General features: G+C 39.0%; 1 protein-coding gene across 1 annotated transcript; it reads right to left on the bottom strand.

Annotated features, from left to right (window-relative positions):
* Positions 1-8,955: 8,955 nt before the first annotated feature.
* On the bottom strand, positions 8,956-10,931 carry LOC110465251 (flocculation protein FLO11-like). The gene is made up of 2 exons (XM_021520956.1): positions 9,980-10,931; positions 8,956-9,848 (listed from the first exon to the last, which is right to left on the bottom strand). The coding sequence occupies exons 1-2, from the start codon at positions 10,929-10,931 to the stop codon at positions 8,956-8,958; spliced, it is 1,845 nt and encodes a 614-aa protein (XP_021376631.1).
* Between the last annotated feature and the right edge of the window lie 4,382 nt (positions 10,932-15,313).

The raw sequence follows: 15,313 nt of genomic DNA, 5'->3' as shown, positions 1-15,313 counted from the left end.
GGGGATCCTACCGAGGCATTCGTAAGGAGTATTATAGAGAGGGTATGTAAGATGGTCCAGCCCTCTGATAAAATGGATACGATTAAGGGAAGCACAGGTGAGAGCTGATAACTTGAGGTTCTTATATACCGCTTTATCACAACCAAGTTCGTAGATCGGCTCAAAGCGGTTCACAAATTATTATCCGTGGTTATAGGGCCTTTGCAACCAGCCAATATCTTTCTCAACTCCCTGGGCATACAGCCGGGGCTGCCATTTCGGCGCTAACAGCTAGCATTCAATAATTTTAGCACTGCCCAACCACGTAATCATGTACAGCTGAGTAGACTGAAACACGTGGAGTAAAGTATCTTGCTCAAAGATAAAACACAGAGCCGTGCCGTGACTCGAACCCGCAACCCTCTGGTCACGAGCCCGGCGTCCTACCACTGGACTACCGTGCCTCCTTACAGATACAGAATTGGTGATACAGAATTGAAAAAAAGGTCAAAGCCTGTATTTCAAAGTAAGTAGGAGGTATTAACTGTTCAGTTTGTACTTGTTGTCAAATGGCAACTATACAAAGGATACATGACGTAGAATATATGTTGGTTGTTACTAAAAGATATGCGACTATCAATGCAAGGACGAGTTTCACACAAATGCATGTTTGAACTCGGAGTTTTGTATTCTCCATTACATATAGAAGATTATGCAAACAAACGGATATTTTTAGGCTTAGACTTACTTACCTTTTCAAGGTTTTCTTCTGTCATTGTTCATGTTTAATTCCTTGTCAACAACATTTGTGAATTATAGGATTTTTAGTACAAGTTTATTATTATTATCAAATCTATTTTATCTTTTTCATTTCTTTTTCTATGTTACAATATTCAAACTTTGAACAAACGTTACTGTTAGTCTTTAAAATGTATAGCAACATGTGATAGATGTTTAGTATTTTTGTAGAAAAGAACTTTAACAAACACTCCCTGGTATAATAGACAGAATGGAAATACTGTATTTTAACATAATGGTTGACTTTTCCTTGCAACTAAATAACATGCATACGTATCCTTACCAAGTTTTTCATATTAAAAACAAAATATGTTTTCAAATTTGAATTTGGTTAATTAATTAATGACACAAGCTACATGAAAGTATCATTACGTGTAAAACAATCAAAACATTTCAGTGTAAATACCTCGAACGTAATATACAGATATTACATATTATGTGTACGGTAACATTAGTCCTTAACCAAACATATGCTCTAGAATATCTTTAAATTATACAATTTTGTGACACATTCACACACATACACCACTACCACCCCATACAAATACATTTTCTTTCCTAAAACATGAAGTGATGTATATAAGAATCCTGTTAAATTGTTAGAAAAACGTGCATATTTTGAAGTAATCGAGATCAGGGTAACAGGACATCCAAGCGGAAGTAACTGTTCCTCGCTCACGCAGAGTTAAAGGACATGCATACAGATGTTTCTCTTATCACATTTTAAACTCTTACTCTGGTACAAAACATTCTTCCTTATTTCAATTCGTTTACCGTAGTTTCTCGCGTATTGACCGCGTGCTTTAACGGGTTTTTTTAAATGTCCATTGAAGCGAGACAAAAACATAAAAAAGTGCATGTTATGTGAAATCTTTCAAACGCATCGTCGTATACGATTTAATTAGAAACAAACACACCAAATATTTATAGAATTTACACCATCGAACATTTGGATGAGAATTTTGTTTATGTAATCTGCATCGTATATTTTATCGCCTATGAGTAGTATGTAGTAAGGTGTTACGGGGCGCCATAGCTGTTCACGTCAGAATAATGAATGCTGTTACTGGTATATCAAGTATATTTAATGTAAAATAAATCAAGTGTTTCTAAAACAATCGATTACTTACATTTGTACATAGCTGTTTATGTGCAGCTAACAGCTGCATTGTCTGACGATGAAATGAACCTGGTATTCATTGCGTATACTAGTCTTTATGTAGCAGATTACCTGCAGGCAAGATACCGATGCCGCTGGCAGTTAGGGCGTAATAATTGCACCTGCTACCCCCATTGCATGATCGTTAGAGGCAATTAAATTTGGGATTTCATCTTTTCTCTTTTTCTAAACAACTTTCTTCTTCCTAATGTCCCCCTTGAAACTGCCTCACTTTTGGCCTTTAGTTGAGCGTTCGCCCCTGTGAGGAAGGCTTTGGGTTCTGTCCCCTGGCCGAGACATACCAGAGTCTGTAAAATGGTAGTTTCCTCTCCTGCTTAAAGCTCAGCAATTAAAGCGTGGGACGACTGGTTCGCCCATTGTCAGTATAATGTGACCGGTTGGGGTGTCCTGCTGGTTGTCTTCGGCAGTATGTTTCAGTGAGGTAGCACTATAAAGCCGACATCAGTTCCGCGCTATCACAAGGAGACAAACACGAACATATCGCAGCCTCCCAAAACACACACGCATGCATCATACACACAGAGAAAGCCGTCCTTAAATGATCATAGCTGTTGATAGGACGCTAAACAATACTAAACCAAACCAAACCGCTGGCAGTCTGTAGACATTATTTTTTTCCTAAAAATGAGATTTTAAAGTGTTCGGGCAATATAACAGAGCTGGCAGTTTGTACGAATTAGATGTTTAGTTGTAACGACTATAGCAGGACATAATGATAAATAAAAGTGACTGATCATCTAAATTCAAAGTGTTTTACTTGATTTAAACTAGCATTCCATGTTCCATGAGAGTAGCATCCACCGTTGCACGATGGTCAGATAACAGCGGTTAGCCATTTCGTAATATGCAAAGCGGGATGGAGATTATGTCTAAAGGAACATGTTCACGTTGCATACATTTCTGTGTAAAGCACGGTCCGATATTTGATTTACAACTAATTATGGTAGTGTCTGCTTTGTGCTTGAACCGATTGTCAAAATGAGGAAGAATATGTTGTACTCGAAAGTAGGTAAGCCGTTATAAGTGATAGCATTATCAACGAGGAACAGTCACGTCCGCTTACATGGCCTGTAGCGATAATACAGCTTACCTCAACAAATGTACTATAATGTACATGAACATGTATACCAACTTATGAAAATTATGTAGAGCATTGCATTTTGTTTTTGAGGAGATGGGCGGTACAAGTGAAAATGAATATTTTGTTTTTGAGGAGATGGGCGGTACAAGTGAAAATGAATATTGACAGATAAATTCCTTCACATTTGAAGTCAATCTAAACAAGATAACTCCTTTTGGTTGAAATAATAAATAAATATATCAATAAATATAGAATTAATAAAATGGGTCGTCTTTTAGGAAAGGTTGAATGCTTGAACATAGAAAAATGCCAAACACAAAAACGATCAAACATACAAACAAACAAAAAACAAAAACAAACAGCTCTTACTAGGAACATCATACTTGAGCCATCAAGCCTACTTTGACTGCTTCATCATCTACATGTACATGTTAATATAATGGAGAATACAATACTCTGAGTCAAAAACAGCTCTAAAAATTAACCATTTAAAAAATTTCATTAATGTTCAAAAGATGCATTTTGATTCTTATATTTACTTTTAAAACAGCAATGTTTCTATTTTTTAAAGTTCTTTGTGGTCTTATTTGGTTCAAAATCTGTTCTAAACAAAATATGTGTGTGTGCAAATTGACAAAACAATCATGTTTGGGGGAATAGAGAAGGAACCTATTATTTTCCTTTTTCAGACATAACAGTGTGTTTAGAGTACCTCGTATCGAGACTGTGCGGTATGAAAGATTCGGCGTTGACCGCATCTATGACATGGTGTGACAACATATCTGTGTTTTGTGGTGCAGAAAACAGCAGGTTATATCAGGAACCCTATAGAAATGACACCACTAGGATAACCAGTAGCTGGTCTTCTAAAATCCTTGATTAACGACAAATCACTTAAGCATTATATGATTTATCTGATACAGTCTTCCATTAACACAATTTTAATCGTTCCCTCGCTTGACAAATCAGTTGGGTATTGAAATAACGATATTATAAAGGTAACACTATGGATTTCCCCATATTTTGTGAAACATTTAAGTGTCTTTACTATTTCTATCTTATTTGAATACTTTGTATTTTAGGTTCAATTCCCGAGAGAAACAGAAGTAGAAAAACTTAGTGGGACGGCGTCATGATTTTAAACAGTTGGTATAAACCTATTACCTTCTGTACAGAATTGATGGTACTGCTTATACTCCTGTTATGTCAACAGAAAAAGAACCAAGGGTAGGTCATAGAAAAACGCATTTCTAATTTTGTCAAATTTGAACGATATCAGAAAGGAATGTCACACGTTGTCTTTATCTGACGTGGTAGGTAACACCAACACGGGCAATTGTATACACAAACTAAAAGAGTTATATCACTTACGTTAGCTACATGAAGTCAATTAAGATGCATCGTTCAGAGAGATATTCATAAATATGGTCTTTCCTATACTGTATGGGTGACTCTGGTGTGCGACTTTTTGTCCCCGAGGTTTACCGTAGACTTGTAGCAAAACATATATTCTAGAACTTTTTACTTGAAATACTAGTTTAAGAATGAATTGACTTTTGTAGCCTAAAGATGTAAATATTCTGAATAGTTTCGGATAACTTTAGACATTTTTATTTCTTATGACCTTTAGTACACGTAAACATATCCCTGATGAGTTTTAAAAATAATGTGTGAAATGACCAAAGAGTGTACAGAAATGTTTCCTTTGTCTGGCTTTCTGCATCGACAAGCAAAATATTAAATGAGTATTTACTTACTTCGTATTTTTAGTGATTGCTTTTACTTAAACTTGGATAGCAAGTATTATTTTCGACACGTGTAAAGTTCGACAAACAGATTGACATACCGACTCTATAAATAGTTCAGCTGTGTACCGAGAACAGTGTCAGAGATACACTAGTGGAATCTAGCCTGGTCCCCAGTATTACAGCAGTGTACCTACGGATTAATCCAAGAAACAATCACATATCTCTCCATTTTGACGTCATAGGCTGTTGAACTGTTAGTGGAACACTCAAACGTAAGACGCTTTTTATTTGAAATTTAAAACAAGAGGCCCAGAGGGCCTGTATCGCTCGCCTGGATATTTATGCAATCATGACAAGATATTCTCATTGAGACCAATATTGCAAAGAAGCCTCTAGGTCCAGGGCCTGCCAAATGGTTGATATGTTAATTCTGATAGTATGACTGTGTTAGTTTCTGCATGCCAAGCAATTGTGCATGTGGTTTTGGGGCGGGGATCTTAACTATGTTCATGCTATTTCCCAAAGACTCAGCCTCCAAGGCATATGGTCAGTAGGTTATTGGGTTTTTCAGAAGGCCTTCTGTTGCCGCGGAGACAGATTAATAACATGACATATCGAAATATAGATCTATGTACTTATCTGCCAATACTCTTTATGTACGTCGCTGATGCTATGAATAAATTGCATTAGCAAAACAAAAAGACCGATGCTGCACGACTTCCACTTTTATCTCCATAGGAAGTTAGTTTGTCTTAACATGATAAGAACAAAACCCTGAAACTATGCATTAAATAAAGTTTAGAGGTGCAGTGTGTCGCTTTCTAGTTTAGTGCTTGCCAGAAAGCTCCAGATAGTTCAGAAGGATGATGGAGTGTCCTAATCGCAACTTCTCGGGGAAATTTGTGTGACTAGTGGAAACTATTCAAAACTCAGCAGGGATAATTTTGAATACTTACTGTACTGAAATTCCCAATTGTGCGATGCAATAGAAATATTGAGGTTTTGAATTGTGTTAATTAAAGTTCCTTGTTGCTGTTGTCAGTGCCGTGGCCTAGGACAATTCCTGCATTTCATATTTCGCCCCTGTGTTATCAATTTCGAGTTCAAAATCAATTTTGTTCATGTTTCAGTATTGTCCTTCTATTTCTTTTAAGATAAATTTGGTGTGTTGTTGAACTCCACACTTTGTTGGCATACAAGTATTATGTTTTGTATCAGTATCGGTGTGCTGTATGTGTTATTAAAACATTAGATTTATTTAAGTTGGCCACGTTTGAACATAACAATGACATAAAATAATTACAAAAGGCAATAAGGTTATTTCATATGGAAAATAATATTTATTGTTCGGTTAAGTTGCATATGAAACAGATCTAGATAAATGATGAAAATTAAAATGGTCGTGTTGCAAGCAAGATACTGCACACCGCTTTCCAGCCGGCGAAATGAGGAAGAATTTGTTATGACAGTGAACAAGTATTAACAACATAATGTTCATATTAATAACAGTGGATGAAGATTGATTATACACTATATTGACAAATGTTGAAAATTTGCCGGTATAGAGTATTATCTCATATTAAACTTGAACATAGGATTCATATCATTACAAATAATTATGGGATTGTGCATAATATTTGCATTTGCAAACAGATGAATGAAATACTTGATAGTAAGCAATGATCTTTAACTACAATAAACAATGGTAGGGAGATTAAAGAAATGAGAGTACCAGACTATAACTGTTGCCTACTTATGATGTGTAAATTGCAGTGATATTTGCATTGCAATGCTATCATTATATGCTTGGATGTTTTGTAGATTTCTTTTAAAGAAAAGAAGTGTGCAAGAATTTCATATACTGTGCAAGGGACTTCACTTTACGTACTTACCATTTTAAGTAAAGGTTCAAGCTTTTTAAATCTCCATGGTCCGATGCCATATTTTTTCATATCAGTGGAATAATCGCAAAGTTTTATGGTAAAATACATTTGGTCCCTCCTTATTTAATAATGCAAAATATATATATATATATCATATGCATGTTTGGTATTAAGCAAATTCTAATACAGTTTCTGGTGAATTCGTACATTAATGTATAGATATATGATAAGGCAATTTAATGGAAACACCTAAAGATTCAAAATTAAAAGGTTTATATCGATAACTGAGTTAATTTTTGATTTTAATGCAATGACGAAAGAATATACATTACTAAATTAACAGGCTGAAGTAGATATAAATCAAAAATTCATGTATGTCACAGTTACATGTAGCTTCATATGACATCAGACACCATTAGCATGTATTAACTCACATGCTATATATGCAATGGTATACGAAATATTCTTGATTTTCATTAATTGAAGAAAGGGTGCATAGTAGTTGTTGCAATGAACTACTTTTAGTAAGCGGCACATACACTGTTTGACTTACGAACATACTATTTACATCTAAATTTCACAATTCAGCATCAGACATGGTATAGGCAATATAATCTGGAAACGATTCATTAAAATGAGGAATGAAACCGACTCTAAACAAGTGTAAGTCATGGAAATACTTATTACTCAGTAGGATGGAAACTTATGTTTATAGTGTAGATAATACTCTTCAGGATTACTCACCATGCTTATTAATTATTGATCAAAATTCATTTTGTCGAGACAAATTTTTCGACGGAACTAACTTATACATCCTGGTTCTGATCAACGAAATGTTCATAGTGTAGTTGAGGATCAGTGTTCCATGGCATAATAGCCTGGTACTGATCAATGTTCATAGTGAAGTTGAGGATCAGTGTTTCCATGGCATAATAGCCTGGTACTGATCAATGTTATTAGTGTAGTTGAGGATTAGTATTTCCATGGCACAATAGTCTGGTACTGATCAATGTACATAGTATAGTTGAGGGTCAGTGTTTCCATGGCGCAACAGTCTGGTACTGATCAATGTTTAAAGTGTAATTGAGGATCAGAGTTTCCATGGCACAATAATCTGGTACTGACCAATGTTCATAGTTTAATTCAAGATCAGTCTGGTCAATATTCATTTTGGTTCGATTATGCTTACGCTTATTTTCTGTTTAGATTTTATTTCACACTATTTTTTGTTTTGATTGTATTTCCAAATATTTTCTGTTTTGATTGTACAGTTGTGCATACATCGTTCACACACCGTCCGCACATCGTCCACACATGGTGCGCACAACTATGCGATTTAACAATCGTTCGCCCCGTTGTGCGCTTCTCTCTGCACAACTGTGCGATTGTGTACAATTTGTAGATCAATATTACGGAATGGAAAAAGTACGGAAAGCTCGTATGGAATAATGAAAACTGCATATATTACTGTAATTTATCATCACAGTCATGAAGATTATATACAGTTTTACAATGTGTGTAACTTGAGGTTTCTCTTGTGAAACCAATTTCTATTATAAATACTTACCACAGTCATTATAATGCATATTCCAACCTTACTTGGCTCTTTACATACGTAAATAAAGTTTTTTTCCTCCCATGGGGAACCCCTGGAAAACCCACCAATCAGACGGCAGTATTCACGCACGTGATAAGACACGAAGCCATGCTTCCCACTTCATAATTCCAAAGCCCAAAAACGTGAGAGCCAAGGAGACAAGGGGAGGCTGGGAGGGAACTCACCTAATGACTGTGGTAAGTATTTATAATAGAAATTGGTTTCACAAGAGAAACCTCAATTCTATTTCAAAATACGTTACCACAGTCATTATAATGCGAATTCGACTTACCGCAGTGGTGTCTCCGTGGAGCGATGAAGGGTTCCAACAATAGGACCCATACCCCCGGAGGAAAAATTCAAAATACCCTTTCCTTTTGTGACACAAAGCCTGATTACGACCAGCGTTCCGGATCACGCGGAGAAGACATAATGAGGCTTATGCAAAAGAAGAGGGAGGACAGACAACGGACTGGGCAGCCACAAGAGGGCCCAAAGAATACAATCCGTCAGACTGTCCCGACAAAGATCGGAGATAGAACTCCGTAAACGTAGAATGACCCCTCCAAACAGCAGCTGTCATGACCTCAGCGTAAGAAGAACCATTAAATAAGGCCCACGAAGTAGCTAAAGCGCGAACCTCATGAGCCCTAACCCCTGACACCCGCAAGGACTGATCCCCTGCCGACTCATACGCAGCTCGANGAGGCCGAGGAGGCAGATGCTAGGGGAGGCAACATGCTCTGAAGGAGCGAAGTGCGCTCCGGGACGGCCGAATCCGTGGAAGGGCGTGGGCAAACCCCGTCCCCCAGAAGCTTCATAACTTCTGCACGTAAAGTGCGAAATGAAGCCGAAACCTCTGGAGGCACCGGATCAGCATCTCGGGGCCGGGATTGGGACACATCAGAAGGGCCTTCTGAGTCCAACCCAGACGAATCCAACGACTCTAAATCAGAGTCAGTAAACTCGCCGACTCTATCCTCATCCCGAGTCTCCGTAAAATTGGAGCAACCAGGAGAGCCCCGAAGAACGTCCCTCTCATCACTAGGAGAGGCACCCGCCGAATCCACCTCCATCAACGTCGCCCTCCGGGGAGGGGTGCGAGGAGGGGAAAGAGAACGTGACCTACCCGAGGGAACTATCGGGGCAATCGATAGTCCCTGAGGAACAGCAGGAGCAGGACCACAAGACCCTGGAACCTGCTGTAAGGTAGGAGTTGACACCGGACAGCGGAAGTTACTGGTAGACTCAAATTCCAAAATAGGAGCTCGAGCCAACGCAGCACGACCAGCCGCCCTAGCATCACGCGGTCTCTGCCTGACTGAACCGGCAGCAGAAGCTGGCCGGGAGCGCGAACGCTTGCGCGAACGGCTCGGTGGCGGATGGAGGGGGGGCCCCATCGCCGCAGGCAAGAAGGCGGGGGGGGCATATCCAGGCTGGAAACCCATACCACCCTGGGGTGGAGGGGGAGCGGCTGGAAAAGCCCCCTGCTGGGAGAAACCCCAAGACTGCCCATAGGCGGTCGGTGGTTGGGGAGGAGCATAAAAGGAGCCTGTTGACCCCAATGACCTCCATTCCCACCCTGCAAATAGGTGGGATAAACCTGATGCCCAAAACCGGAGGCAGGACCGGTTTGGGGGGGGGGGGNGGGGGGCGGGGTAGGGAACCTAGGGCCACCTACACACCCGCCGCCATAAGCCACACCTGGCTGACCTGACCAACTCCACCCAGACTGACCTACAGCAGGGCCAAAACCTGTAGGGCCAGTAAAACAAGCCCCACAAGGGGAGCAGCGTGCACCGGCAAAACCAAACGCAGCTGCGCTGGCACCTACCATAGGAAAACCTGGGGAGGAGGCACAAGGGATAGAGCTGGAAGAATAGGTTTTTACACCAGTGCTCACACCACTGTAAAATCCAGCCGGGGCTAGCGAGGCCGAGGCATCACTTACCACCGGACCGGGCAGCAAATGCTGCACAGTGGTGGACGGCGTGCTAGACGCCTTCACCACGCGAGGGGCTACATCAGGGATGCAAGGAACCCCGGGAGCAAACAAAACTGCCGGGGGCCGGTCTCCGACACCAACACCCTCAGGAGTGGAGCGGACCGGCAGGAGGCCACCAACCGAAGCATCCGCGGACACAACATGGCTGGCCTGTTTAACATTCCCAAGGAAATGTTGGGCCACCTGCCCTCCCACCACAAATTGGGAGAGGAGGCCGCCCCCCTGTCCCCTAGTCACCGTGGTGACCGGGACAGAGGCCAAACCCTCACCCACGTCGACCGACAAAACGGAAGGGGGGGGGTGGGTGAGAGAAAGGTCCGGGTCCAATGAAACAAATTGTTTCACAACGGCCCAGGTACGGGTCGAAACCGCCGAAACGAACCCCAGGGAAGACTCAACTGAGGTCGGAATTCCGCTGGTATTCTCCGAGGGCTTAGGCCTAGCCTTAGCCCTCGCCCCACCCCTACCCCTCCTACCCGACTTACCTGCACGCCCTCGCGGGCGGGGAGAACCACCGGCAGGAGTCGGCTGCCAGGCACGGCAAATTTCACACGGCTGCTCCAGAGAGCAAGACCGACAGCCAGGACAGTAAGGGTGGGGGGCGGAAGCCTCAAAAAAATGACCCCCAGGACAGCGCCTTTGAGAAGGAGGAGTCTCCATCTCAAGTAAACAAACCGCAAAAACGCGAACACGTGGCCGGAACCTGGTCGCAAAACGGCGCAAAATAAAGCAAAACGCTAAATTAAAACAAAATAAAGTTACATAGTATTAAAGGATACGTATATGTGTGGGTACAAACAACGCCTGTTGCAGTTGGAACCCGTAGACACCAAAACACGTCCGTAAACACGGCCGGCTGAAGGAATTATGTAGTGGGAAGCATGGCTTCGTGTCTTATCACGTGCGTGAATACTGCCGTCTGATTGGTGGGTTTTCCAGGGGTTCCCCATGGGGGGAAAAATTCTTTATTTACGTATGTAAAGAGCCAAGTAAGGTTGGAATATGCATTATAATGACTGTGGTAACGTATTAACGTATTATGAAATAGAAACAGCATTACAGTGACCGTTGAATGGGTTTGGCTCCAAGGTAACAGGTAAATAACAATTTGATGAGTGACCGGAGTTTTACCTGGCCTGTACCTGACACATAGAGCTGATATGCGATACCTTACGTTTAGTATTTATTATTTGCACTCGGTTTGCCTATAGCTCCCCTTCACCTGGGTTTTCACACCTCTGGCGGACCCCTCTGACCCTACCCGACGAAATACGTAAGCGCCCCGGTCGGGGGAAAACTACGGTCCAGGTACATGTACAAATTGAATTGGTTTTCTTTACCTGTATACGAGACTGTGTTGTAATGTCATATGTGTGGATTAAGGTCGTTTAAAAAATTCCGAAAACACTGTTTCTTATTTTAAGAAAGTATAGACACAAAGTTTATTTGTTTACACAGGAAACCGTATATACTGTTAAGGCATTCCTCAATTTACACCAACCACGACTGTTATCGCACATCTTTCGTTCATCGTGCACACAAATGTGCGAAAGCAATGGTCGTCCAACTTTTTATCGTTCGCATATCGTGCACACATCGTTCACACACCGTGCACACATCGTGCATACACCGCACATCGTGTTACGTTGTGCGATCTCACAACTGTACTTAAAACATTTTCCTTCAGTCATGCCTCTGCTTAAAACGTCAGTATGGCAAAATAATTAATTAATTAATAATCAAAAATGAAAAACATTAAGTATTATTTAAACACTGTACAACGCTTACATATGATTTTTCGTTAAAGGTTCTAAGAGGAAATGTTTATCTTCTGATGTAGTTTATCCCGCTGTCCGTTTGAAAAGAAGTGATTGTCTTTGATAAATTAATTAAGATACGGAAATTACTTTTATAGGAATACGTGATGAAATATTTAAAAACGAATACCGAAGGATTATTTTTTATGTTATTAAACAAACATTTTATGAGACCATTTAAACCAACAAGGAGGCAACGAGAACAATATGTTTTATATAATCCTAATAATATTAAAACTGAATAAGTTAAATTGATCATCTTGTTGGCGCGAATGAAGTTTAAGCTTCTTAATTATAGGCGCATATCTCATATTCGAAGGTAGCGAAACAAGATAATATTTTTACTAGGTTATATTGATTTCAGATAACAATGCAGTACTCTAGTCTGTATTTGCTTATCACTTAGAGCTGCTCATCTGTGAGGATTTTAAAATAGAGGGAATAGCCGGGATGCTATGGCTGGGTAGCATCAACCGTTTCAACACTACACTCATGTATGTAACGTTCAAGGTTTAGAGGGTTCGATATGTGTTATGCCTCCACACCGTTGTCACTCATTCATTACACCCGTTCGAGAGAGGTGACTTTTATTATAGTATTCATTATACATCTTACTCCCAAGAATCTTAGTTTGATTGTAATTATATTCATTAAATACTACTTACAGTACATTCATTACAGTTGTAAAGTCTTAAACACCGATATAATACAGCACTAGACTTGGTTTTGTATGTCAGGGCCTTGTCGGACCTCTTGTCACAACGGGAACAGTTAGTCCTTGTGGAATTAACTTGATGAATTTAATTTGGATTTAACATACGCACTAGCTACCAATAGAAATACACATGGTAACTGTAAATAGTGTATGTTTCATCCGAAAACAAACATAAAATAATTCATTTTTATTTTTGCATTGAACTGTTCTCTCAGCCTTCACGTATCATACTGGTATTAAAATCATTTCCGGAATTATACATATCGTACAGAAGCAAAGGATTCGATTTTGATTTCCCTCCCATATTTCCAGAGTTAGATTATTAAATGCAACCTCTTCTCAATCTCCTCATCATTTCCGTTTCGAGGCATCAAGCCGACGTCTATTGAGAACTAATTATAATTCCTATTCAGGAAATACTCTATGAATGTTACTTAACATGTTTCCCAGTTGTTTGAGTTTTTTCTAGTTAAAAGTATGTTAGTACATAACAATTATTGCATAGTTTCAAGACCCCGTCACCAAAATGACCAGCAACTGTACACTTACATTGTAACATCCTGACATGAAGTGCACCAGTAGTTAGTAGTCGCTGGCTAGTGGTATTGGTTTCCCGTCATATACATGTCTGCCTGGTAATAGCTCAAATATAACTAATAGGTTTGCACTCATATTTCCCTTTTCCTTTAAAACAAGCAAAATGATTTATAGATTTTCCTCGAAAACGTGACTGTAAAACATTATAGGGGTTTATACTTTTTGATTAGTTTATAAATGTCTCGACTGTCAAGGAATTAGTTTTGTCATGCAATTCACCGGTTACACGCTGGTTCACGTGTACTTGTGCCCAGCGCATCAGTGGGATGTGAGAAATTTGAGACATTTAAAGAAATTCAATTACAGTAAGACCAGTGTGCTTTATCATGTGCTTTAATTAAATCTACCAAAACTGTTGTGTTTGCAAGATGTGCAGCAATGTTATTTGTGCTTGACGATGGGCTGTATGTAATATAATCCCACAACATGAAGAATGTTGGACTAAAGCGTGCTACTCGATACGAATGCTGCAAATTGTCTTTTAAACGCAAACAACAAAGACACCATTACTTTCTATTACATTAGTGTTAAGTGACATATTACAAAGTCTATAAATGCAAAACATCTCCAATTATCTTGAATAACTTTCCGAAATTATTCTATTCACTGCATATCTCTTTCAAATGCTTCCAATTATGGATGCTTAGTTTGTTTTTAGCACAAACAGGAAATGGACACTTATTTTGCGAGCTGGGCGGTGCTACTGTGCATGCCATTGGGGTAACTAAAACAAAGAGTAACAAAAGTATTATTAAGAGATGCATCATGGTTAGATGGGTAAGGAAATGTATTTATTTTTTTCTGTATTTTATTGACACTTTTGGGTGAAAAATAGGGGGGGGGGGGGGGGGAGGATACCATTCAATAAAAACAAAATGCAAAGCCGAACCTTGATTGGGTTTTTTTTGTCAGTTTGTTTAACATGTAAAAGATATACATGGAGAAATAATCCTATTAAACAGGCGCGTTTAGATTTTTTTCTTGTGTCAGAAAATATGTTAAGTAATGTACAGAACTCTAGTATTGAAACTGGTTACAGATCTGATCATTCTATACCTACTATTACAATAACATTTAATGAATTTAAGAGAGGAAGAGGACTTTGGAAATTCAATAATTCTTTATTACATGATGAGGATTATCTCAAAACTATAAATAAATTATTTTTGAAATTAAAATGCAGTATGCCCTATTAATATATAACTCAAATTTTATTGATAATATATCAGACGAGGATATCCAGTTCAAAATCAACTTACTATTTGAAATACGAGGCAAAACTATTTCCTTCCGCATCATATAAGAAAAAAATGCAAAATCAACAAGAAAATACTCTTATAGAACCTATTAACAGTTTAGAAAATATGGATAATGTCAATCTGGATCAAGTAGTTGAAAAAAAAGAAGGAATTGGAAAAAAAACAAGTTAAAATGAGGGGTAGCATTATAAGGTCAAAGGGGCAAAATGGGTGGAAAAGGGAGAGAAGCCAACAAACTATTTTTTCAATCTTGAAAATAGACATTTTACCTCGAAAATTATCCCGATGATAGAAAAAGAAAACAAGAAGATATTTTGAATGAAGTTAAATTATTTTATGAACAACTGTATGCAAGTACATGTAATAGTAATATCGAAGAAGTGGATTTAAATAAATTTCTATCTAATTGTTATGTTCCAAAATTAAACAATGTAGAATCTTTATCTTTAGAAGGTAATATATCTTTTACTGAAGCGTCACATACTTTAAAACATATAAAATAATAATAAAAGCCCCGGGTCGGATGGAGTAATTATATCAACACAAGTGTAACAATTAAGGAAAAACTTCCAAACTCAACACGCCATGCCGGACATGTATTGGCGAATATAGTAATTTTGATGGTTTTTAATCAAACTCATTTTAAGTAAAAAT

Source organism: Mizuhopecten yessoensis, unplaced genomic scaffold, assembly GCF_002113885.1.
Source record: "Mizuhopecten yessoensis strain PY_sf001 unplaced genomic scaffold, ASM211388v2 scaffold11067, whole genome shotgun sequence".
Classification (NCBI taxonomy): Eukaryota; Metazoa; Mollusca; class Bivalvia; order Pectinida; family Pectinidae; genus Mizuhopecten; species Mizuhopecten yessoensis.
Note: the sequence above shows the minus strand (reverse complement) of the source record. Positions and strands in the feature narration are given on the sequence as shown.